Below are 26,117 nucleotides of genomic sequence, written 5' to 3'. Positions count from 1 at the left end.
AGATTGAGCTTTTGCATTTATCCAAATGGGAAGGATGTGATTTGAGGGTGGGATAGGGACTATCGCTGCCGGGGAACTGTATTTTACTAAGCAATTATCTAGCATCAGCCGCTGTGCTACACCTTTATTTCTAACACCTCAAGTAACCCTTCTACAACCCCAGGAGTTAGGAGCAAAATTGGTTACCTTTTACAGATAAGAGAGAAGATATAGATTTAGCAAAACTTGTCAGAGGCCACATGGCTAATAATCAGTGGAGACAGGATTCAAATACAAAGATCAGGATGCTCTTGGAAATTTTTTCACAAAATAAATTTATTATGTAGACTTCCCTCCATCACAGTGTGGTCATGCTCTGCTGGTATTTTTTTCTAGCATTCTCATGATTTAGAGATGGAGGAAAAGTCAAAGATTGATTTATGTCAACTCTGAGCCTGTGTGTGTGTGTGTGTGTGTGTGTGTGTGTGTGTGTGTGTGTGTGTGTGTGTTGAGCAATGACGTCTGACCTCCTAGGTACAAAAGAAGATGGAACCTCTAGTCTTCAGACCAAACAGGTTAGAAAACTATGGATATTGAGAAATTCCAAGTCTCAAAAATCCAAACAAGTTTTGTTGACACCAAGTAAAATACTATTTCTCACAAAATGTTTAGGATTTGACATAAATTCTTTTTTTAAAAAAGATTTATTTATTTATTTGAGAGAGAGAGAGCGAGAGTGGGAGAGAGAGAGAACACAGAGGGAGAGGGAGAAGCAGGCTCCCTGGTGAGCAGGGAGCCTGATGTGGGGCTCCATCCCAGGACCCTGAGATCATGACATGAGCCGAAGGCAGACACTTAAACGACTGAGCAATCCAGGTGCCCTGAAATAAATTCTTAAATAGATATTCTCTTGTACTATTAATTTGGTTTTAAAACTTGTGAAATACATAATGTCTTGAACTATCATTTTATCCCACTGTTTTTATCCCCACAAGGCAGAAAGAAATTGGCTAAGTTTTGGATAATTAAGTGGCTCTAGGCAATGGAAGGAATTTCCTGCTCTTGAATTATTTAATTCTTTTGTGATGCTACGTGTAGTTTATCTAAATATCCATTCAGTTCACAGTGGGTTCTCTGCTCAGTTGGGTCATGGTTATTTTTGTTTCCCTATGTGACCCCATCTCCTGTGTTATTCTTTTTTAAATTTAATTTAAATCAGAGTGAAGCCTGTGCTTACATTGAAAGTCAAACTGCATTCATTAAGCTTATAGTGAAAAATATATCCCTGTCCATTCTTTCCAGCTCTTCGGGAGCACTCACTTTCATCTCTGTGGGCTATTCCTTCTGGTATTATTGCTGTTTTTCTAAACAGCATGCTTACTTTGGTGTTTCCTGGTTTTCAGTTTGGGATGTTTTTCTCTTGATTCCTGATTCTGTGGGATAAAGATTTTCCATAACCTGTCCATCTCCTTCTCCATACACTTGCCTCCAGCTCATCCTTGAGATACACTTAGTTTCTCCACTTTCGGTCAAGTCAGTTGATTGTTCATATGATGACTAGGCAAATATTATTTGCAGCTATGTAACTTTTGTTTCCCTTGAGGCACCCTCTCTTCTTATTTGCTTTGTGTTCTATGTGCCTATTACCAGTTAATTATAAAGCTCTGAGAAAACTGATAACTTCCCAATATATTCAAACACGTGGGGTTTATTTCTCTTGGATTTCTCCTTCCTGGGCCCTCTGTCCTCCTGCTCTAATTCAGACCGATTGTTCTCTGGGCCTCTGCACTGTTGTCTTCTTGGGAAAAACTGTAAAACAGCGACCTCTCATTTTGGGAGCAGAGAAAAATGTGTGCAAACTGCTGCCTTTCATAGGAAGCCTCTCCATTTAGCACATTGTAATCTTGATGAATCCCTGTCATTGTTTGCTCTTTTTCCTATTCAAGCTTTGATTTTTTTAAAATAAGAGATAAAATCCTAACTATTTGCAGACTCCACAGTGAAGTGGGCTTATCCAACATGTCAATAGTTTGCTAGTTAACCCAGTGTTGGAACATTGGTCATATAGATGCATTTATGTTTTTGAGGCTGTAACTTGCTAAAGATGAGCAAGTACAATCGGAAGAGTATAGTTTACAGAGGTACTGAATTCCAAATTACAGCATCCCTTGGACGTGGGGAAAATATGGCCCATTACTGTCTATAAAATTAGATACACTGGCATCTACACGATGCGTATTAAATTGGAATTCTAAAGAAGATTTTTTTAAATCGAAAACATTGTATTATGGCAAACAAATCAATGCAGAGCTTTTTTGGTAATAAGGGAAAACTTTAACTTGTTAATTATGATAAAATTAAGAACATCATTCGTTTTTTTATGTGTCCGTAAGCCCACTAGCCTCCAGCAATTATTTTCATGTTTGTGTGTTTCCGGTACTAGATAGATAATAAAGAGTTATTATAATGGGTATACTATTTTATGTCTGCTGTTTCCAAATCTTCCTATTATCATTTTAATATATTACAGCATACTCTGTAGAAGAACAATGATTTGCTAAACAATTCGTATGTTAAGCATTTGGGTAATTTCTATTATATTAGATATCATGGTCAGTGATGTAAAGAAAAACTGTATTACAGGGTTTTTGTTTTGTTCCTGCTTTTGCTTTGCTGAAATGATTTCCTTAATATAAATGTACAGACATGGAGGTATAATAAAAGAGTCTGAACTTAGCTCCATAGAGCCAAACTGTTTTCAGAATGTTGCACTGTGAATGTCAGTAATGTTATGTGCAAACATTTCACAACCTATTTCAAAATTTCTAGCTACATGTCTTTTAAAACATACAAAGTGAGGGTTGCTGGAGGGGAGTTGGCTGGGGGGGTAATTGGATGATGGGCATTAAGGAGGGCATGCGATATGATGAACACTGAGTGTTATATGCAACTGATGAATTTTTGAACTCTACATCTGAAACTAATAATGTGCTATATTTTGGCTAATTGAATTTAAAAAATAAAAAATAAAACTTAGTTATGTTTATAAATCTAGAAATCAACTGATAAAGAGCAGAATAATATAGCAGTAATGATTAAGAGAAGTGCTTCCCATTTACCTGAATAGTTTTAAAAACTTAAGAAGCATGAGGAATTGATCCACATAGTGATTAATTCTGAGTTTAAGATTTTTTCTCTTTGCAAATCTATGAATAAATAGTAATCTTCCCAACACATGAACATGAAAAAGAAGGCAGAATAATTCACAAAATGGGATTTATCTTCAATCTTAGAAAATGTGTCTTCTCTGTAAAAGTGAAAATATTAATTTGAGGGAGAAATTAAATCAGTTATTAGATGAATCGTGTAAATAGCTCACCCTTTGCCTAGAGAGCCAGCTTAATGCTGTAAGAATCTGCAGGTTTTTTTTTTTTTAAGATTTTATTTATTTATTATTTGAGAGAGAGAGAGCATGAGTGGGATGAGGGGCAAAGGGAGAAACAGGCTCTCCACTGAGCAGGGAGCCCGATGGTGGCTCGATCCCAGGACTGAGCCACCCAGGCGCCCCAGATCTGTAGGATTTTATAGCCAATTTTCTGGGGCACCTGGGGGGAGCTCAGTCAGTTGAGCATCTACCTTTGGCTCAGGTCATGATCCCGGAGTCCCAGGATCCAGCCCCACATCAGGTTCCCTGTTCAGCAGGGAGTCTGCTTCTCCCTCTCCTTCTGCCCCTCCACCCGCTCCTTCTCTTTCTCTCTCTCAAATAAATAAAATCTTTTTAAAAAGCCAGTTTTCTGCCATTTCTCTATGTGCTTTATGTGTCTTGGCCCAGAATGTCACGCTTGTCGCTGTGTTCAACCTTCTGAGTTTCTTCACATGGGCTAAGGGTCCTTAACACCAGCGAGCATTTAGCCCATATCCCTTAGAAGGAATGGATGGGCTTTTAAGGACCTGTTATTAAGTTAAATGAGAGCTTGGGTTATTTAAACAAAGTATTTTTGCTTCTATCACCAGCTAAGATATTGGAAGGAGACATGCAAAGACTGGGAAAGACAGTTAAGAATCTGGTTTTCCAACATAAGTGGAGCCCCCTCTCTCCATATCCTCTCCAATCCCAAGAGAACAGAGCACAGACAATCAAAATCTTTTTTGTCTTTCTCTTGTGGCTCTCAAGTGACATCTTGCAGGAAAGGCTGGTTGCCTTCAATAGGAACACTAATGGTGCCTGGTGAACTCACTAAGTTTTGCTTATTTTGACAGGGTGTACGTGGAGAATCCGGTGAACGGGGTTACCACGGAGAGCTTGGATACCCAGGCTCACAGGTTGTATCAGTGAACTTGTTTTTAGTGCTGAAGTTATTTGTTTGAAATTATCACTTAGATTCTTGGATAGGGATTTAACATATATCAGAATGGCCTTGGATATCTCTTTTCTGGGCCTTTCAAAGCAAATTGTATAGTCTCTCTCCCGGGCAGGTTAAACTCCAATAGCTAATATTTACTGAGTTCTTATTATGTCTTAAATATGGTCCTAAACACTTGTATTAACCTATTTATTCCTTCAGTGGAGGGTTATTATCCCTATTTTACAGAGAGAAATGGAGGGGGGATGGAGAAGTTAGGTAAATTGGCCAATCTCACACAACTAGTGAATGATAAAGGTGGGATTCAAACTCAGGCAGGTTAGTTATAAAATCTATGCTCTTAATTACTGCCTCTGAAGCTGTGTATTCAAAGTACTCAAATTTGGCATGAAAAATCAGCAAAGTGTTTATTGAGTATCTGTTATACATAGGGCAATTTGCTAATAGGCGTGGGATGTTCAGAACATTAAGGCAAGGAAGGGTCTTGCCCTCAAGTGGGGTGTTGTAAACTATTCAGTGATAACTGGAAATTTGAACTTCCAACCAGTTCTTTTGGAGTCTTCTAAGCATAACCCAAATCTGTCATTCTGTAAATCCTTCTGGAACATGTCCTACATCTTTCTTTTAAAGGCCAAATTGTTCCCAAGTATCAAATGGAAGAACTTCAAAACAACATCTCTTGCTAACACATTGAACCATTCTCCATAACTTTAAAAATTCTATGAGCGTCAGGCAATAATTTTGAAAGGTTTCTGTTGTTTTTTGACTTGACAAAGGTACAAAAGAACGAAATGGGTGATCAAAGTGTAATTAGAGATTGTATTTATTTTATGATAGAAAATAGTGTCTGAATATAGGGGGATACAACTGAGAGATGGATTTTTGCCTTTCTTTTGATCACTGGCTTAATTCAAATTTGGACCCCCCACCACTGTCGCATCCTGGCTTTCTCTTTTATATTCACTTTATCATACTGCTGAGTCAAAGGGAACAAGCTGTGTTGTGAACCATGAGCAAGATAATCAATAAAACCTCTACTTAATTTCACTTCCCACTGGGATGTGGGGATAATGTTCTATTTAAATAGGTGATTACAATGACTCACGCAGGAGTATAGAATCCACGATCCATGCTTCTAATAGGAAAGCATTTCTCAGAAAAGCTGGAGAAAGATTAGTGTTGAAATCAGTAAAGTTAAATGGATTGGGGAGAAAATGGTACCTCCCCAGCAATGTGCCCGGTGAGGTTAGGCTATTGTACTATTGAGGACAGGCCTGTTGGTTCTTGATAAAATCAAAATGCGCCCTCTGGTCCTCAGCCCTTGTATCTATAAAGAAAAGGTTGAATTTTCAAAGGAGATCAGTATCTTAACAGCCCCTTTCATTCCCCTTTCAGGATTTAAAATTAGTTGGGCATATGAAAATATAGAAGCAATGTTCTGAAATTTTAGGGCTCATCAGATTCAACTGCAGAGGTGGTTACAGGTATGGATGCTGAAGGCTCACAGCCGGTGCTTCCAGTGGAGTGAGCCTGGGGTGCTCCCTGTCAGATGCTGCTGAGTAGTGTGTGATAAACATGATAGCAGTGGGTCAGGGCACCCTGATTTATGCTCCCATCATTGACTTTGTGGTTACATGGGAAATAAATAGCTCCATAAACATTGGTTGAACTTTAATTTCATCTTTGGACTAGGGACTGAGAGGAAGGCGAGGACCACCAGGAAATTCTGGACAAAGGGGCTTACCGGGTGCTGAGGTAGGTTGGAAAAACTAAAAGCTATAGTAGAGCTGCTCATTAACAATGGCCTGAGTGTTCTGGACTAATAACATAAAGCTACACTGTTTGCTCTGGGATTGGTGGGTATCAGGGGTTTCTAGCAATAGCTAATTTGATCACTGGGTGTACCCCCTTCTACTGTAGGTGCATTGTGGGAATATAGTGATCGATGAGATTGGGTCGGAGCCCCAAGGGTGTTTAACACAAGCTGATGGTGCCTTACCTATAGTGCGAGAAAAAATAGAACTATAAAAGGGGTATACAAGACTAATTTACTGCTCATAAACATAAAAGGAAGCATTACCATCCCAATTTTATAGATGAGGAGACCGAGGCTCAAAGGGTTTAAAAATGATTTGTCATCTGGATAGGAAGTGGCCAAACTGGCTCCCAGCTTGGTTCCTTCTGGTGCCCCTTCTACTCCTGACCCAGGATCCCAGTGGTTCATAGAAGGGTCAGATCTCATTGAGACAGATGATCAGGAGTGGCCTCCTAATGATGGGAGCATCTGATATAGCTTAAACCCCGAGCAGCGTGATTTAAGTTAGGGATAAGCATCTCAATCTGGAGATTCAAAATAACAGCTCCAGGATGGCCTATGTCCTAGTTCTGTTCTTACTCTCCCTATCAGGAAGAGTCTAACGCCCTATAAACTGACTGTATTGCTTTCATTTTCATTTGATAATATTTTCTGTTTGGAGTGGGTGAAAGTCCAGGTGTTTGTCTTCTCGATCTCCTAGTCAAGTGGTGTTTTTCCCTCTAGTAGCCAGATCATTGCTCCAGTGCTCAGTACTTGGCAGATGTGGCCTCTCGCACAGAATGCCTCCCTCTTCCTCCCCGCTCCCTCGCCGCCCTCCCCAGCCCAGAGGTTAAATGTGCATAGGAAGCATTTTGTCTGTTGAAAGATACAATTAATTGTATAAAACATTAAAGGTGATTTGTGAGTATATTACCAGTTCCAGACCATTTCAATAATAACAAGAGTCAGATAGTTAACTCTGTGGCCCTCGAGGTGATTTTAGTCCTGATCTTATTGCAGGGGGTTCCTGGGCCTCCAGGGCCAATTGGTTCCAAAGGAAAAGCTGGACCAACAGGAATGAAGGTGAATATCAGAGAACACATCTCATTTGATTGCAGCTTGGGTTTTCTTATATGACTCTTTCCTTATGTGATTGTTTCCAGCAGGAGTTTCTGATATGGTTGGTGGTGGTATTGACTGGCCATTACCTTATAAGTGGATGGGTGGATACAGAGAAAGAAAGACATACAGACTGACATATAGAAAATGGATGGATAGATGGCCACCTATATCAGTAGGCAAAGACATATCAATAAGATAAATATATGGATTCAATACAAATAAAGATTCTCACATTCACATCTAGAAAAGCCAGAATAATATAAAATTCTCTTCCTGGTGCTTCATACCTGGTCTTGCTAATTTTCAGTGCCAAAATCTCTACTATATTTGTTATTATCTGTATGTAACAAGGTCCAGAGGAAGATACTTACCTTGGACTATATGGGGATGCCAATAGGACCTGAAAAGTGTGACTGTAGAATCTCTAAGGAAAATGACATAAGATTGCATGACCTCACAGGAGAAAATTAACTTCATGTTTACCATTTATTGCAAAAGGGGGAAGTTGGTGACGCAGGAGCCCCAGGCCCGCAGGGTCCCCAAGGACTAAGAGGGCAACCTGTAAGTCTACTTTCTCTGTTTTGGACTCTGGATTCAATGTCTTGTTTCACACCAAATTCTAACATTCTTGATGAATATTTGCGACACAAATATGATTTGATCCCCAGAGCTCTTGTGAATCTAAAGAGTCAAAGATTCTCAAACTCTTCCTATAAATAAAGAACCTACAGACGTCTCGGGGATTTATTTTGCCTTCTCCCCATGCTGTTGAAGAGGAACGTGCCAATGAGCCTCTTCTGTTTGACAAGGCTATTTTACAAGCATGTGAGACTATTTGGAATACAGACGTGTTCTATGAAACATTTTTTCCAGGGAAACACATAAGACAGGCAATCAGAATTGCAAACTTTTAAGTGCGTGGGCCCAATTACCCAGAAATAAGCTTTGGAGACCAAGGATCGTCAGAGGTTTACTTCAACAGATAATACCACCAGAGACAGGGCTATGCATTTATACCTCCCTTAGTCATCCCTTCTAAACATGAGAGCACGTTAGTGATTTTATGACTATTCTCAATTCACCATTTCATTGGAATGAGCTTTATGATATGGAAAAATGTTGTCTTTCCTGCAGCTCCTATTTATTTCTGAGATTTCTTTCGTCAACTGTGGGCAAAACCTGCTGTTGTTTGGCACTCAGCACTGAAATTGCATTTGTTAGTCAGGGGAGGAGAAAAAAGCAGGCTGAAAAGCTTAAACTTAAACATTGAAAGGGAAAGAACAGAACAGGATTGTTGTCAAATGGAATCTGGGACAAGTAGTGTTCTGCATCTACACTTGATCCAGACGATGAAGTTAGCACTGTTTAACTGTGTGAAAATACCCTGATTTAAAATAATGCAAAGCTTGTTCCTACTGATCTCTCCCTGGGACAGACCAAGCTGGGGAGCACTGCCTTTCTGGAAGTGCCATTTCAGGAACGTCAAAGGCAGATATCTCCAAAAGAGACAGTTTGGGTCTCTGGGGTTGTAGATGCCTGAGGCTCTGTGTGTCCTTCAGTGGAGAGAAGATGGAGTAACAGCAAATGAACCTCATTTGCATCCTTTTTGCCCCCCAATAATTCATCTTTGGCAATCTTCTTTATCTTATTCTTTTTTATTTTCTAACATTTCAAATTTTCTTCCTTAGGCCACAAGAATGATCTTTGTGGCTTAAAATTTAAAATTGTCCTTCGCAGTTGACTACTTGGTTTAGGTGCGGTTTTTGTCCATTCAGCAAAAAGCACCTAAAAGGTTCTGAATTCTCTCCTTAAGATAGGAAGTGCCCTGTGTATATGTACAGAGGCTAAGATTCAGCAGTATCAACATATTCATAACTGTTAGCATCACCTTCACCTCCACCTCGACCATCACTGCCTCCACCAACAACACCCTCACCGTGACCAAAATTACCATCACCACCACTGCGACCACCATCACCTCCACTACAACCACCATTACCACCACCTTCACCACCACCATCACCTCCACTACCACCACCACCGCTGCCACCACCTTCACCACCACCGTCACCTCCACTACCACCACCACCGCTGCCACCACCTTCACCACCACCATCACCACTATCACCTCCACCACTGCTGCCACCACCTCCACCATCACTGCCTCCGCTACCACCTCCACCACCGCCTCTACCACCACCATCACCTCCACTACCACCACCACCGCTGTCACCACCTTCACCACCACCGTCACCTCCGTCACCTCCACCACTGCTACCACCACCTCCACTACCACCAATCACCACCACCACCACCACCACCTCCACCACCAGTACTACTTGTCTGCCAATATTATCATTACTGCACTGTCAGCAGCAGAATAATGACTACTTTCTCAAGTACTTTCTCTGAGCTGGCATTTTGCCCCTAAAGTCTGTCTTTATCTCTAGAGATTTACCAAGTTCTAGAGCTTTTGCCATTCTTACTTTATCCTGCAAGAAAAGCCCAAGGGGGATTTTGTGTGGTGATTTGGCTTCCTACAACTGTGGTATCATCTTGCCGAGGTATAGAATCTTGCTGAAGAAGGAGTTAAAAACTGGAAAAAAAAAAAAGTACTTATACCATGGTCTTTTAAAATTTTAAACCTTTATCCTCTCCTTACCCTATAAAGGTAGCTTAGTGTTTATCCTGTGAGATAGGATAAGCCTTTACCAAGCCCCTCTGCTTTCACCACTTCCTTGCACTGCTGATTAATCCAAGGGTTCAGATAATATAACCAACCAAGTACTGATATGGATAACTCTACCACTCATCTTGTGTCATTTTCTTAGGGCCTTTTAGGTCCAGATGGATATGGATATCCGGGAAGAAAAGGAAAAAAGGTGAGGCTTGCCTTACAGAGTATTATGAACTAAAAACTATAGTTTTTATTTTGTTTTATTAGACTAAGACTTATTATCCAGGTGGTATGCCAGAAATGGTTTCTGAATGCTGTTTATGACATGTTGTAGCTGCCAGAGTTCCCTCCTTAAAAAACAAGAGCTGATTTTGTCACTGCCTTATTTAAAAATCAAACTCCTTTCCTCATCTTCTGCCTGTGCCAGATAGTCCCCCCCCCAGCCAGGAACTTCCCCAACTCCTTGCCTTTGCAAACACTCTTGCCTCTATTTAGGATGTGCTTACCCATCTCCCTCCTTTGCCACAATTTTTACTCATTTTCTCAGACCAACTCAAATATCAACTTTTCCTTGTGGAAGCCTTCTTGGACTTCCATGAACAGATTTGGTTGTCCTCTACTCTGTGTTCCTAAAGTGTGTTGATCATATTTCTAGAGTAGCCCCTTTCCATTGAGGTTATATTATAATTTATCCCTACATATATGTCTACCTTCCAGTTTGTGAACTTGACAGTAGATTTACCTTATTCAATTTTGTATTGCTGGAACTAGCCTGGCACAGAGTAGGTACTCAAGTATGTTTGAATATTTCTACTCCCATAAGAAGATGGTATTTTAGCATGTTGTAGTTAATGGGTTGCTGACAGAGGTTTTGAAGAATGGAAATTACATGAAGCTTTTGAACATATCAAATGTCAGTTGCTACAGTTATTCTGAGTGCTTCAGTCTACAAGTAACCACTTATTGCTTCACAACATAAGAAGTCAGTAGGATGTTTAATGATGCCCAGCTAATTAACTCTGGGCTGGCTTCCCTGCAATTCTTTTATTTCCTTTGATGGCACTGGTGCCATTTTATTGATCAGGAAAACGCCCTGAGTATAATTAATGGGTATAAATGCCCAAAACATAGTAAGCTCTTAGTAAATATCTGTGCAGTGATGAACGATGGGGACCTCAGTGATCATCTAGTTCAGCCTTTTTGATTTATAGATAAGAAAATTGAGATGCAGAGAAGTGATGTAATGTGCTGATGGTCACACAGCTGGTCACCTATGATGGTCACACATATGTGATGGTCACACAGATCTGAGTGTAGAAGCTAGCCCATGGGATCCCCATCCTGACAAATTAAGTCTTTCTTCTCTAGTGGGGAGTTTGCATAGCAGGGAAATTCTGGGTAGAATTCAAATGTCCATATTTTAAGCCACCTATCAGCCCTGCACTAAATCCAAAGGCAGCCTATGCTTATTGTGGTGTGGCTAACACTGTGGAACACACAGATTGTGTCCACATTTCATGGGTTTTTCCTGGCAAGCCTTAATGGCCTCACCTTAAACAGCATTGGCTGGCTGGCTGCCTTCCCCTCGTCCGTTCACTCTCTTCTCTGAATCAACTGTTTCATACCTTCTCCCCTTCCCTCAAACTTCTAAGACCTGCTTTCCCTTCCACATTTCAGCAAACAATTGTGCTTCTTGTTTCATTAGTTAAATAGGAGAAATGAGCAGAGAACCTCTACGTACATCTACCACTACGTAGGCCAACAAACTTCCCTCTGTACCCTGCCTTCTCTCCTACTGCTATGGATGTGAGTCCATGCCCTCATCTAAGACTGATCGTGTCCCTCATGGACTGGATTCCATTCCCTTTTGCTTTGTTAAAGTCCTGGCTCCTTTCTCTTCTTCATCATCAAATTTTCTTCCCTCTCCATAGATCATTCCTGTCAGTATACAAAGAGGTGGGAATATAGCCCATCTAAAAAACAAACAATGGAACATTCTCCAGAATAGATCACATCCTAGGTCATAAATCAGGTCTCAACCGGTACCAGAAGATTGGGATCATCCCCTGCCTATTTTCAGACCACAATGCTTTGAAACTAGAACTCAATCACAAGAGGAAAGTCAGAAAGAACTCAAATACATGGAGGCTAAAGAGCATCCTACTGAAGAATGAATGGGTCAACCAGGAAATTAAAGAAGAATTAAAAAAATTCATGGAAACCAATGAAAATGAAAACACAACTATTCAAAATCTTTGGGATACAGCAAAGGCAGTCCTAAGAGGAAAGTATATAGCAATACAAGCCTTTCTCAAGAAACAAGAAAGGTCTCAAGTACACAACCTAACCCTACACCTAAAGGAGCTGGAGAAAGAACAGCAAATAAAGCCTAAACCCAGCAGGAGAAGAGAAATAATAAAGATCAGAGCAGAAATCAATGAAATAGAAACCAAAAGAACAGTAGAACAGATCAACGAAACTAGGAGCTGGTTCTTTGAAAGAATTAACAAGATTGATAAGCCCCTGGCCAGACTTATCAAAAAGAAAAGAGAAATGACCCAAATCAACAAAATCATGAATGAAAGAGGAGAAATCACAACCAACACCAAAGAAATACAAACAATTATAAGAACATATTATGAGCAACTCTATGCCAACAAATTAGATAACCTGGAAGTAATGGATGCATTCCTAGAGATGTATCAACTACCAAAACTGAACCAGGAAGAAATAGAACACCTGAACAGACCTATAACCACTAAGGAAATAGAAGCAGTCATCAAAAATCTCCCAAAACACAAAAGCCCAGGGCCAGATGGCTTCCCAGGGGAATTCTACCAAACATTTCAAGAAGAATTAATACCTATCCTTCTGAAACTGTTCCAAAAAATAGAAATGGAAGGAAAACTTCCAAACTCATTTTATGAGGCCAGCATTACCTTGATCCCAAAACCAGACAAAGACCCCATCAAAAAGGAGAATTACAGACCAATATCCCTGATGAACATGGATGCAAAAATTCTCACCAAAATACTAGCCAATAGGATCCAACAGTACATTAAAAGGATTATTCACCACGACCAAGTGGGATTTATCCCTGGGCTGCAAGGTTGGTTCAACATCCGCAAATCAATCAACGTGATACAATACATTAACAAAAGAAAAAACAAGAATCACATGATCCTCTCAATAGATGCAGAAAAAGCATTTGACAAAGTACAGCATCCTTTCTTGATCAAAACTCTTCAGAGTGTAGGGATAGAGGGTACATACCTCAATATCATAAAAGCCATCTATGAAAAACCTACAGCGAATATCATTCTCAATGGGGAAAAACTGAGAGCTTTCCCCCTAAGGTCAGGAACGCGGCAGGGATGTCCACTATCACCACTGCTATTCAACATAGTATTGGAAGTCCTAGCCACAGCAATCAGACAACAAAAAGAAATCAAAGGCATCCAAATTGGCAAAGAAGAAGTCAAACTCTCACTCTTTGCAGATGATATGATACTTTATGTGGAAAATCCCAAAGACTCCACCCCAAAACTGCTAGAACTCATACAGGAATTCAGTCAAGTGGCAGGATATAAAATCAATGCACAGAAGTCAGTGGCATTCCTATACACCAACAACAAGTCAGAAGAAAGAGAAATTAAGGAGTCGATCCCATTTACAATTGCACCCAAAACCATAAGATACCTAGGAATAAATCTAACCAAAGAGGCAAAGGATCTGTACTCAGAAAACTATAAAATACTCATGAAAGAAATTGAGGAAGACACAAAGAAATGGAAAAACGTTCCATGCTCATGGATTGGAAGAACAAATATTGTAAAGATGTCAATCCTACCTAGAGCAATCTACACATTCAATGCAATCCCCATCAAAATACCATCCACTTTCTTCAAAGAAATGGAACAAATAATCCTAAAATTTGTATGGAACCAGAAAAGACCCCGCATAGCCAGAGGAATGTTGAAAAAGAAAAGCAAAGCTGGTGGCATCACAATTCCAGACTTCCAGCTCTACTACAAAGCTGTCATCATCAAGACAGTATGGTACTGGCACAAAAACAGACACATAGATCAATGGAACAGAATAGAGAGCCCAGAAATGGACCCTCAACTATATGGTCAACTCATCTTTGACAAAGCAGGAAAGAATGTCCAATGGAAAAAAGACAGTCTCTTCAACAAATGGTGTTGGGAAAATTGGACAGCCACATGCAGAAGAATGAAACTGGACCATTTCCTTACACCACACACAAAAATAGACTCCAAATGGTTGAAAGACCTCAATGTGAGACAGGAGTCCATCAAAATCCTAAAGGAGAACACAGGCAGCAACCTCTTCGACCTCAGCCGCAGCAACTTCTTCCTAGAAACATCGCCAAAGGCAAGGGAAGCAAGGGCAAAAATGAACTATTGGGACTTCATCAAGATAAAAAGCTTTTGCAAAGCAAAGGAAACAGTCAACAAAACCAAAAGACAACTGACAGAATGGGAGAAGATATTTGCAAATGACATATCAGATAAAGGGCTAGTATCCAAAATCTATAAAGAACTCATCAAACTCAACACCAAAAGAACAAAGAATCCAATCAAGAAATGGGCAGAAGACATGAACAGACATTTTTCCAAAGAAGACATCCAAATGGCCAACAGACACATGAAAAAGTGTTCAATATCGCTCGGCATCAGGGAAATCCAAATCAAAACCTCAATGAGATACCACCTCACACCAGTCAGAATGGCTAAAATTAACAAGTCAGGAAATGACAGATGTTGGCGGGGATGCGGAGAAAGGGGAACCCTCCTCCACTGTTGGTGGGAATGCAAGCTGGTGCAGCCACTCTGGAAAACAGTATGGAGGTTCCTCAAAAAGTTGAAAATAGAGCTACCATATGATCCAGCAATTGCACTACTGGGTATTTACCCCAAAGGTACAAAAGTAGGGACCCGAAAGGCTACGTGCACCCTGATGTTTATAGCAGCAATGTCCACAATAGCCAAACTGTGGAAAGAGCCAAGATGTCCATCAACAGATGAATGGATAAAGAAGATGTGGTATATATATACAATGGAATATTATGCAGCCATCAAAAGGAATGAGATCTTGCCATTTGAAACGACGTGGATGGAACTGGAGGGTATTATGCTGAGCGAAATAAGTCAAACAGAGAAAGACATGTATCATATGACCTCACTGATATGAGGAATTCTTAATCTCAGGAAACAAACTGAGGGTTGCTGGAGTGGGGGGTGCTGTGGAGGTATGGGGTGACTGGGTGATGGACACTGGGGAGGGTATGTGTTCTGGTAAGCGCTGTGAACTGTGCAAGACTGTTGAATCTCAGATCTGTACCTCTGAAACAAATAATGCAATATATGTTAAGAAAGAAAAAAAGAAGAAGAAGAATGTAGCAGGAGGGGAAGAATGAAGGGGGGGAAATCGGAGGGGGAGAAGAACCATGAGAGACGATGGACTCTGAAAACAAACTGAGGGTTCTAGAGGGGAGGGGGTTGGGAGGATGGGTTAGCCTGGTGATGGGTATTGAGGAGGGCACGTTCTGCATGGAGCACTGGGTGTTATGCACAAACAATGAATCATGGAACACTATATCTAAAACTAATGATGTAATGTATGGGGATTAACATAACAATAAAAAAAATTAAAAAAAAAATAAAAAAAAAATAAAAAACAAACAAACAATAAAAACCCCTCACTTAACTACATAGTCTCATTGTTCCCTTTCTCTCTGGCAAAATTCTTTGACAGATTAGATCTGTATCTGTCGTTCTCACCCAGTGGTGATTTTACCCTCCAGGAGACACTTGGCAATGTCTGGAGATGTTTTGGTTGTCACAGCCGGGGGAGGGGATGCAAATGGCACCTAGTGGATAGAGACCAGAGATACTATTTTTCATCCTATAATACACAGGACAGCCCCTCACAACGAAGAAGAATCGTCAGGTCCAAAATATTAGTAGTGCCGAGGTTGATAAACTCCACTTTCTTTCCTCTGGTTCTCTCTAACTGATGACAACTGAGCCTTCGTTCCTTGGCCCTGCCCACTCAATGACATCTGCTTTAGTCAAGGTAAAACCCATGGTGCTGAATCCAGTGGTCTGTTCTCTGCCCACTTCATACTCCCAAGTCTCAGCAGCATTTGACAAAGGTGATCATGGGCTTGTTCTTAAAACCTTTCCTCTCTCATCTTCCAGAACACAGCACTTCCCTGTTTTTTGCTGGCTCCTTATTCTCAGTTTCTTTTGAATGTTCTTGACCTCTAAATATTAGAAGACTCAGGACTCTATCCTTATACTTCTGTTATTCCCCTCTTTACTTACTTCTCAGGTGACCTTATCCAGTTCCATGGCATCAAGTATCATCACCACGTGATCTCCAGTGTACTTCTCCAGCTTGGACCAATCTCTTAAACTCTAAACATGTTTCCACTTTAAAATTGGCGTGTCCCAAAACAACCTTCTCCTCCTCCTCCCCCTCCTTTTTCTCCTCTTCCACCTCCTCCTCTTTCTCCTTCTTCTCCCTCTCCTCCTCTGTCCCCCTCCTCCTTCTCCTTCCTTTTTCTTCTTCTTTTGTTTGTTAACCTTTGATTATGGAAAAATTCAAACATATGTACAAGTGGAGAGACTAATATAATGACACCTCTCCCCATGTACCCATCACCTAGCTCAAACAATGAAAAACCCTTGGCCAGTTTTATATTGTTTTATATGTACTCCACCATACATGTATCCTTCTCCCAATTATTTTGAAGCAATCCCAGATATCATATATTCCATGAATAGATATTTCAAGTTGTATCTCTAAAAGATTCTTTATAAATATTTAAACCATAATACCATTATCAACCTAAGAATTAACAATAATCTTTTAATATCATCAAATATCCAGTCAGTCAAAACTGACTGCCCTGACAGCCTGCCCCTCCTCTAGCCTTCCCCATCTCAGGGAGTGGAGCCTCCCATCTGCCAGTTGCTCAAGGCAGACACTTGCTGCTTCTTTAATAAATGTCTGTCTCTCACCTACTATATTTCCCCATCAACAAATACTGTGAGTCTACATTCCAAGTACATCCAGCATTTCATCACTTCTCACCTCTGCCGCTGCCACTCTCTGGGCCAAGCCATCTAACTGGCATCCTTGCTTCCACTCTTGCCTCATCTAGTTAGTCCTCTGAACAGCAGCCAGAGTGCTATTTTATTTTATTTCATTTTATTTTATTAAGATTTTATTTTCAAGTAATCTGTATACCCAACATGGGGCTCGAACTTGCAACCCTGAGAACAAGAGTCACGTGCTCTACTGACTGAGCCAGTCAGGCACCCCCAGACCCATCTTTTAAATGAATAATCAGATCACGTCATTTCCTTTACTCAAGGCCCAGCTTCAGCTCCTGATTTAATTCAGAATTAGCCCCCCTGTTAACATGGCCTACAAGACTCTATACAATCTGGTCCCTCTGTGAACTCCCTGACATCATCTCCTCCTGCTCCCCTCCTGCCATTCTGCTCCAGGGTTCCTCAAACACAGCACACATTCATATTCTTGCCTCAGGGTTCTTCACACACTCATCCTTCTGCTTGAAATGCTCTCTCCCAGATACGTGTTTGGCTGGCTTCCTCAAGTTATGCTGGTCTTTGCCCAAATGCTGCCATTACCAAAAAGCTTTGTCTGACCACCTTATATAAAATAGTTACCCCCTTCCCAAACCTATCTATGTCATTCTTTATCCCTTAATCCCCTTTCTAGAATAGCATTTATCTCTCCCTGACATACATTTTTTCTTTGCTAGCGGGTAAGTTCCATGATAGCAGGGTCTTTGTTCTGTTCACTGCTCAATTCCCAGTGCCTAGAAAAGTGCCTGGCATGTAGTAGGTGCTAACTAAATATTTGTTGAATGAACAGTTGCTTTATAGTGTGCTTTGATCTGACAACGAGCACCTGCTTTCCAGCAGTCAATTTGGTACCCCTTCCTTTGGTTTCCGTTGGATCAGACCTCTGGTTATTTAGACCACTAGATAAAAATGCTTAAGAAGGAAGTTCCATTACACAATATGTAATACATAGTCCCATTGTTCCCTTCCTCTCTGGCAAAGAAGGAAGGGGAAGAATTGGTAAAAATCATTTGCAAGTTGTTTCACATTGAATTATAGAAATAAAATATGGCCATTTGGGAGTAGCTCAAGATAACAAGTATTGCTATAGCTGTTTTTCCTGGCACCTGTTTTGAGTCTGTTTTCTCAAAATTATAGTTGTTTCTTCTTTTTCCCTGAGGAATGTCAAAGAAAGACTTAATCTCATGACATTAAACAGAACTTTATCTCATTTCCGACACTAGGGTGAACTTGGATTTCCTGGCTCTCCTGGTGCACAAGTAAGAATTTATCTTTCTGGGTCTGGCAGCTGGTATGCAGCATGGGTCATTTGTTTGTAGTCATTTTTCTTCAAACTCAAGGTTTTGCTTTTGATTCTCTTAAGGGAGAAGATGGTGATCGGGGCCACCGAGGAGAGAAGGGGGCAAAGGGAATCAGAGGAAGGAGGGTAAGAATTAAAGGAATTTCCCAAGATCTATAGAGGTACACATCATGACACTACTCACAGGAGCATTTCTATTGGGTTAATGGACTTCTCAGCAGGAAGCTCTTCTCCTCAGTCAGTAAACATTCGACACCTTTCTCAGGCCATCCCCACCACGCCCCCCCTCCCTTAATACCACTCTCATTGATCTTGTGAATGCAAATGCAGCTCATCAAAGCGTAATAACAGAAAATCCAAGTTGGAGTTTCAGTCACACAATATCAATATCTATGGTAAGTCTGGATATCATTTGGAAGGGTATTGTTTTAGCTGCAGAGCAAACATTGCTATTTCTGTAAGATTTTTTCAAGCCTTAACTTTCTCTTAGCTAATTTAGGACTAGACTCTCAGGAATGTGGCTGCCATCCTGGTGGACGTTGAGCCATGTTTTCATTGTGCTTTGTAGAGTCCACCATTAAAAATCCATTCCCTCAGGTTCCAAAGATTCAATCTCGAAAAGCTGCAATCACTGGCAGCTCTTTTCCGAAAGAGCCTGTGGATATCTAAAACCTTGATAGTTTTTATCAGATAGACATTAGAGAGCAAAGCCTTCTGGGAAAAAGACATGGACTATGTTCAGTGCAGAAAAGAGGAAAGATGGGTTAGCCTGGTGATGGGTATTGAGGAGGGCACGTTCTGCATGGAGTACTGGGTGTTATGCACAAACAATAAATCATGGAACACTATATCTAAAACTAATGATGTAATGTATGGGGATTAACATAACAATAAAAAAATTTAAATAAAAAAAAGAAAAGAGGAAAGAGAATATTTATTATCTAGGGGCACTTAATAATTGGTATTTTCATACATTGGCAAGGACATAAAGAAAAAAATTGATCTATGCCTAACTTGGTTTGCTGCTGGCTAATATTGCCCTGCTCAGCTAAACTTATGTCTCTGGTTTCAAATAAAAAAGGACAAAGCATCAGTTACATGCAGATAATGCCATGTCAGTTCAAATACCTATAAGACAAGCAGTGAGCCGTGGTCAGCATACACCTTTTCTCAGACTCTAAAGACCACAAGGTGGTGAAAGAAATTTTCCTTTCTCTTGATGTCAGGCTCTCAATGTATATTTCCTATTCTTTTAGCTATATGACCTGGAGTCTAAACTGAGTATTGAGTCATCCTTTAAGGCTGGGTTTGGAAGTGTGTGTCTGTGTGTATGTCCACATGTTGGCTGGGCTTAGGTCTGTAGGGGGCGATTTAGATGGCTCCCGAAGGAGACTGCCTCCCTTTCTACCGTTGGTGTCTCACTCCATTGATACAGTTCATAAACTAAACGGTCCATAGCAGACTCATTGGATCTTAGAAATAATGACAACTTAGTATCTCAAACTGGGTCTGATGGTTTTAATTGAGTTGTATTCAAGAGGAGAAGCTTATTCCTTTGGTTTGGCTATTTTTAGGGTAATGCTGGCTTTCCTGGACTTATTGGAACTCCAGGTGACCAAGGCCCTCCAGGACCAGTGGTAACATGGACTCGTCTTTCTTTTATTTTCAACCTTTGTGTAAAAGTGAATAAGGATTTGCTAAGAGCCATCCGAATGAAGAAATGAACATTTGGGAGGCACTAGGAGATCTGTATAGGGAATGAGCCAAATTTGCTTTTGAGGACATTAGCTTCAAGTCCTTACACAGTATATTTATTCAATGTATATTGTTTACTTGAACATGGGGAAGATATTAGAGCGGCTGGAGATTTATAAACCTGTCTGAATATATAATACATAAAATTCACTGGAGACTGAGTTTATCAATGTAAACAAGATGAGCAACAACATTTATGCAAACACTAGAAGGAAATCCTAACAAAATGTGACATTTATATAATCTGAACTAAATTGACAATGTTGCAAGTCCACACATATTTTTAAAATTCCCTGGGAGGTCATTTGGTATGAAGGGAAAGACTTTGGGGCTATTGTCATTTTGCACCACCCCTTGTCCTATGAGGCTAGGCTGTCCTTTCATGAGAGATGGTACAGTGAGTGAGCCAGGGGCTGAACCTGGTGGTTTCACTGCATTTAGGGTTTACTGTAGAGGAGCCACAAAGTCATAGAATCAAAAATTTGAAGGTAGAATGACGCACATCCCCATTTTACAGATGAGAAAACAAAGGCTGAGAAGATTATAGTGACCTGCCTGAAGTGACAAATCACTACCTTGTAGAATCTAAATAAAAACAAAGATCTCTAGACTCCCAGAGTACCTCAGTCAGGCCTATCTGTTCTGAAGGGTTCCAGGGATGACTTGTTTAGCACTAGAGCAGAGTTAGGATGGTGGTGGGTAGCCTGAGGAGGAGGGATAGGGAATGGCTGGGGTCTACTTTAGAACTGTATGGTCCTGAGATCTTGAAAGGCCTTTTCCTGAATTGGATCCTAAACTGTGGCTTGCTCTCAAGATGACCTGATCTTCTAAGAGGCTTTATGTAGCATATTCCCGGATATCCTAGACTCTGAGGTCTGAGACACACCTCCTAGCCACTCCAACTTTCTTCCTTAAGGGGTCAGCCAGAATTCCAGGGCCAGGAGTGTAGGGGAAGAAGGGGGTCTATGTACTATGATATCTTTCTGAGAATGTTTTGCCAACTCCAGAGAATAATGTATTGGACCTCAGAATCTTACATTTTAGACTCATTTCTATTCTTCCCAGGGCATCAAGGGGCTCAAAGGCTTGGCAGATATGACGGTAGGTGAACATTTTAATTCTAAACCTATTCTTTTTAGCACATGAGGCTTTCCACTTTCACAAGGTAGAAATCTGTAAAGATTCTTTTGTTTCTCCTCTTATAAATTCTTTTAGTACCTTACGTTTATAGATTTTCCTCTGAAATGTCATAATTACATCAATGAAAAGAGTAGAATAATATTTGAAGTCCTGGAGGCAATCTGGATGTTTTTGAGTACTACTGCTGGTTGGCATGAAGGGAAAGACTTTGAGGCTACAACTTCTACACAATATGCCTTTTTGTAAAGTTCAGAAGTTGCTTATAAAGTATTTCTAAGCCAACATATGGTAGAGTCTATCTTCATGTCTCATGACACACCTGAAAACAATCTGAAAAGTTATGATGGTTTTTCATCTCACAAGCACAGAAATACTACTGCGGAGGGAAGGAAGTGGGGACAAGTGAGAACCAAGAAGTAATAGTGTCAAGGGATAAACAGAACACCGAGGAAGAGATCAAAGGAACAAAGCAGAATTCTAAAGGGGTGTGAAGGGTCCATGTCTTGGCAGTCATTCTAAAGAAAAATTCCCGGAATTGCTGACATAGAGATCCAGGATTTGAAGACATTTCTTTGCCTTTTATGCCAAGATTTCTGGATTGAAACTTCCTCAAAGTCAAATTTGATGCCATTGCTTTGTGAGGCAGATAAAAAAATAAAAAAGAGTTCCCCTTATTTACCTATCTCTAATAATATGAGCACTCTATGGTATATAAAATATATTTTAAATATGTTTAAATATCCACTGTATCTAGAAATATAACTTATGGATCATTTCATCTGCTGTAACAATTTTTGTGTTTTCTATTGTAGCTTAAAAAGCTTCAGAAAGAAACTGATAATACCCAGTTGACATTTCTAAGTCATGAGAGTGAGATTGAATATGCTTCAAATTAAATACTTTTTCCTTTTCCCTCTTTCTCCATCTTTCTAACAGCCTTGTGAAATCATTGCTATCATACAAGAGAACTGCCGTAAGTTGTTTGGGAAAGGCTCAAATGGGGGCCAGTGGTGTGAAGTGGGGATGAATCATGGTCGTGGACTGGGGACATAAATCACCTGTGGATTTGACTGAGGTTTGGGAGGTACCATTGTCTATCATGAAAGGTTCTTTTTTTAAAAAAGATTTTATTTATTCGTTTGAGAGAGAGAGAGAGAGAGAGCACGAGCCGGGGGAGGGGCAAGAGAGAGGGAGAAGCAGACTCCTTGCTGAGCTGAAGTCTGACACTGGGCTCGATCCCAGGACCCTGAGATCATAACCTGAGCCGAAGGCAGATGCTTAACCAGCTGAGCCACCCAGGGGCCCCATGATGAAAGGCTCTTATAAATTAATATATTTGGCTCAGTCTCCTTTTGGGTAAGTAATCTTCACCAATGTGGTCTCAGAAATGAAGTGGCTGAAAGGCATGCTGTCTCAACAGCGAAGAGAAATTCCATTATCATGTGGAATGAAAGGCAATGCCAATTGCATACCTGGATGTCTGCATCTTGGTGCTTCTTATCACAAAACAAATAAAGAAAAGCTTTGTTATTTTTATCCCATCCATTTAAACAAGAGGGATCACCAGGGAGCCTTCAATAAGAAATGTGTCCTTTTTTACTTGCATTTATGTTTTAAAAATGGAATTACAAATCATCAGATCTTAATATTTGGTCACATCCCCAGACTGGAATTTACTTAGTGTCTTCAGTGTATTCCTGGATATTTGCATATGTACATTTCTCCACTCACTAGCAATAGGGAGGGAACAGTGATTTGGCAGAGTGCTTAATCTGGGTGCTTGGGTTCTCTCCACAAACACCCAGCCCTGCTTATTCAAACTCCATCTTCTGTCCATTCCCATTCAGTTGCTGTTCAAGAAGATTCTGAAGTCCTTTTTCTAGAAATCACAAAAAATAATACCGTAGTTTTGTCCACAAAGGAAGAATGTCAGAGTTGACCATATCAAAAGTTAAAACCCCTTTATACTGAAGAGCACTGTGAAGTCAAAAGTAAAGAGAAAAGTGGGGAACAAAATATACACAATATAAGCAATGGACCCAAGCCAAGGACCTAATTTTGTTAATTCTGTCATGTCGAAATATATACAATTGCTCCCACTCAATCATTTTTATCCACAAGCACAGATATTTCATATTTGTTGAACCTAATGTAAAAAAACTCATAGATTGAAAATGGACAAAAGACACGAATGGAAGCTTCAGAGAACAAAAAATACAAATGACCAATAAACCTGTAAAAACGTTTGACCTCACAGGAAGTCAAAGAATACAAACGAAAATGAGATACTCTTTTTGTCTCTCAAATTGGAAATATTTTTAAAATGAGAAAAAATTCTCTATCTAAATTTGGGAAATGTATAAAATGCATATTGCTGGTGGGAGTGTCAGTTGGTACAACCTTTCCGAAGAGCAATTGGACCCTGCATATCAAAAGCCATAATTATAGAGATTTATAGAGGACCACAATTGGACAGAGATGCACAGATACATGTACAAGCATGCTCATCACAAAGGGATGTTGGTGGGAGTATCATGAGACATCTATAGTGGACTAGGTGATACTGCTCTAAATTTATTAATGAAAAGAATACATTGTGTAAGACTGATGAATCCCAGACCTATATCTCTGAAACAAATAATACATTATATGTTAAAAAAAAAAAAAAGAAGATAGTAGGAAGGGAAAAATGAAGGGGGCGGAATCGGAGGGGGAGACAAACCATGAGAGACTATGGACTCTGATAAACAAACTGAGGGTTCTAGAGGGGAGGGGTGGGTGGATGGGTTAGCCTGGTGATGGGTATTAAAGAGGGCACGTATTGAATGGAGCACTGGGTGTTATACGCAAACAATGAATCATGGAACACTACATCAAAAACTAATGATGTATGGTGATTAACATAACATAATAAAATAAAATTAAAAAAAGAAAGAATACATGTTTATCATATGCTAAGTAAAAAAAAGATTCAGAATAAGACATATACTAAGGTCCAAGTTTTTATAAAATAAAATAACAAATTAAATTTATACAAATACATACATAGACATTATGAATTAAGGATAATTTTAATTTTTTGTTTTCTGATATTTTCCATAAAAATATATTACATGTGCACACACACTTATACATAATATATAGTATATGATATATATTGTATATTATATACAGTTTTAGATGTGTGTGTATATGTATATGTGTGTGTGTGTATATATGTATAGTTTCAGAATAGCTCAGTGAATTAGTTAAGTTTAAGTTCAATACAGCATGACCTCAGTGCTCAATAGCAATGACACAAAGGTATTTCTCAGATCAAAGCCAGGAAGTGGCCAGTCTGGGGTTGATATGGAGCTCCACTGTATTCAGGGACATGAGCTCTTTATTCTTTTTTGCTCTGCCATTGTCGGGAGGGTGTTTTGTTTCCCAAATCACCTCAAGGTCCAAGATGTTGGCCAAGCTCCAGCCATCAGGAAAAGAAAGGGAAAGGGGATGGATATCTTTTTGAAGTCGTTTCAACCATTTCTCTTATTCTATTGTTCAGAATGTAATAGAATAGCTCCCCCACTGGGAAATGGAGTCTTTTTTTCCAGGCAGCCATATGCCCAGAGACTGAGGATCTACTACTATAGAAAAAAGGGAAAATGGATTGGGGAGCAAATCAAGGTCTTTGCCAAACTCAGGCAGGAGTCAGAGAAGGTCACTGCTTGAATTTCTCAGAGGAGATGGTTTTTCAATATTGAAGCACTCACCTGGAAACTGGACAACTATAAACTAACAATGTCTTGTTTTTTCTCCAAAACAATTTCCCTTCCAGCTTGTTCAACAGGTAAGTAATATATCTTCTTATTCACTCAAATGTCACCTGTTCAGAGGCATTACAGAAAATCTTAAATCTGCGTGTCCGTTGTGTTAAGGTGTTTCCAAATGCCCAGCGTTCCCTAGCGAAGTGGTCTTTGCCTTGGACATGTCCAATGACGTCTCCCAGTCGGATTTTGAGAGGATGAGAAACATTCTATTATCTCTGTTGATGAGGATGGAAATAAGTGAGAGTAACTGCCCAACGGGCGCCAGAGTGGCCGTCGTTTCGTACAACGCCAAAACAGACTACCTGATTCGCTTCTCAGACCACAAGGGGAAGCCCGCGCTCCTGCAGGCGGTCAGGACAATCGCGCTGCAAGGCTCGTCTGGCAGCAGGAACCTTGGGGAGGCCATGAGGTTTGTTGCAAGACATGTATTCAAACGTGTGCGCTCAGGCCTTCTCGCGAGGAAAGTGGCTGTGTTCTTCCAGGCGGGCTGGGCTCACCATACGGATGCCTTCAGCACCGCCACTCTGGAGCTCAGTGCCCTGGACATCACCTCTGCGATCATCACCTTCACAGAGGAGCACAACCTCCCGGATGTCCTGCTGGTAAGCGGGGGAGCCCCTGGGAGGCAGGGGCTTAGTACCTGCTTCTTACCCTTCCATCAAGGACCTCGTTATGGACTCTGCTACTAGTGTTAACTACTAGTACCAACTGGCCACTCTTGAGCGCTTCTTCTGTGCTACGTGCCTCACAAACATTCACTTATTTAATATCCCCAAGACTCTATGAGGTGGGTATTACTGTATACCTCCATTTCAGAGATAAGAAAACTGAGGCTTAGAGAGGTTAAGTATACCATCAAAAGTCAAATATGTGGTTAGTAGCAGATTGATATTATCTGCCTTTAGAGCCTATGCTTCCCCACTATGCTAAATTGTATCAGGAGAGTCTGTAGAATGTAACTCCCTTTCCTTTCCTTTCCTTTCCTTTCCTTTCCTTTCCTTTCCTTTCCTTTCCTTTCCTTTCCTTTCCTGTCT

General features: G+C 40.3%; 1 protein-coding gene across 1 annotated transcript in view; it reads left to right on the top strand.

Moving 5' to 3' along the window:
* LOC116635239 (collagen alpha-4(VI) chain-like) overlaps positions 1-26,117 on the top strand; it is a 94,667-nt gene that overhangs the window by 49,324 nt on the left and 19,226 nt on the right. The window contains exons 21-32 of the mRNA XM_032409170.1: positions 4,240-4,302; positions 6,036-6,098; positions 7,159-7,221; positions 7,759-7,821; positions 10,092-10,142; positions 18,303-18,338; positions 18,443-18,505; positions 19,954-20,016; positions 21,200-21,235; positions 22,211-22,247; positions 25,092-25,103; positions 25,192-25,685. Coding sequence (XP_032265061.1) covers positions 4,240-4,302; positions 6,036-6,098; positions 7,159-7,221; positions 7,759-7,821; positions 10,092-10,142; positions 18,303-18,338; positions 18,443-18,505; positions 19,954-20,016; positions 21,200-21,235; positions 22,211-22,247; positions 25,092-25,103; positions 25,192-25,685 — 1,044 coding nt within the window. The remainder of the gene's footprint in view (positions 1-4,239; positions 4,303-6,035; positions 6,099-7,158; positions 7,222-7,758; positions 7,822-10,091; positions 10,143-18,302; positions 18,339-18,442; positions 18,506-19,953; positions 20,017-21,199; positions 21,236-22,210; positions 22,248-25,091; positions 25,104-25,191; positions 25,686-26,117) is intronic.

This window comes from Phoca vitulina, unplaced genomic scaffold (assembly GCF_004348235.1).
Source record: "Phoca vitulina isolate PV1807 unplaced genomic scaffold, GSC_HSeal_1.0 scaffold10, whole genome shotgun sequence".
Taxonomy (NCBI): domain Eukaryota; kingdom Metazoa; phylum Chordata; class Mammalia; order Carnivora; family Phocidae; genus Phoca; species Phoca vitulina.
This window is presented reverse-complemented; position numbering and strand designations above follow the sequence as displayed.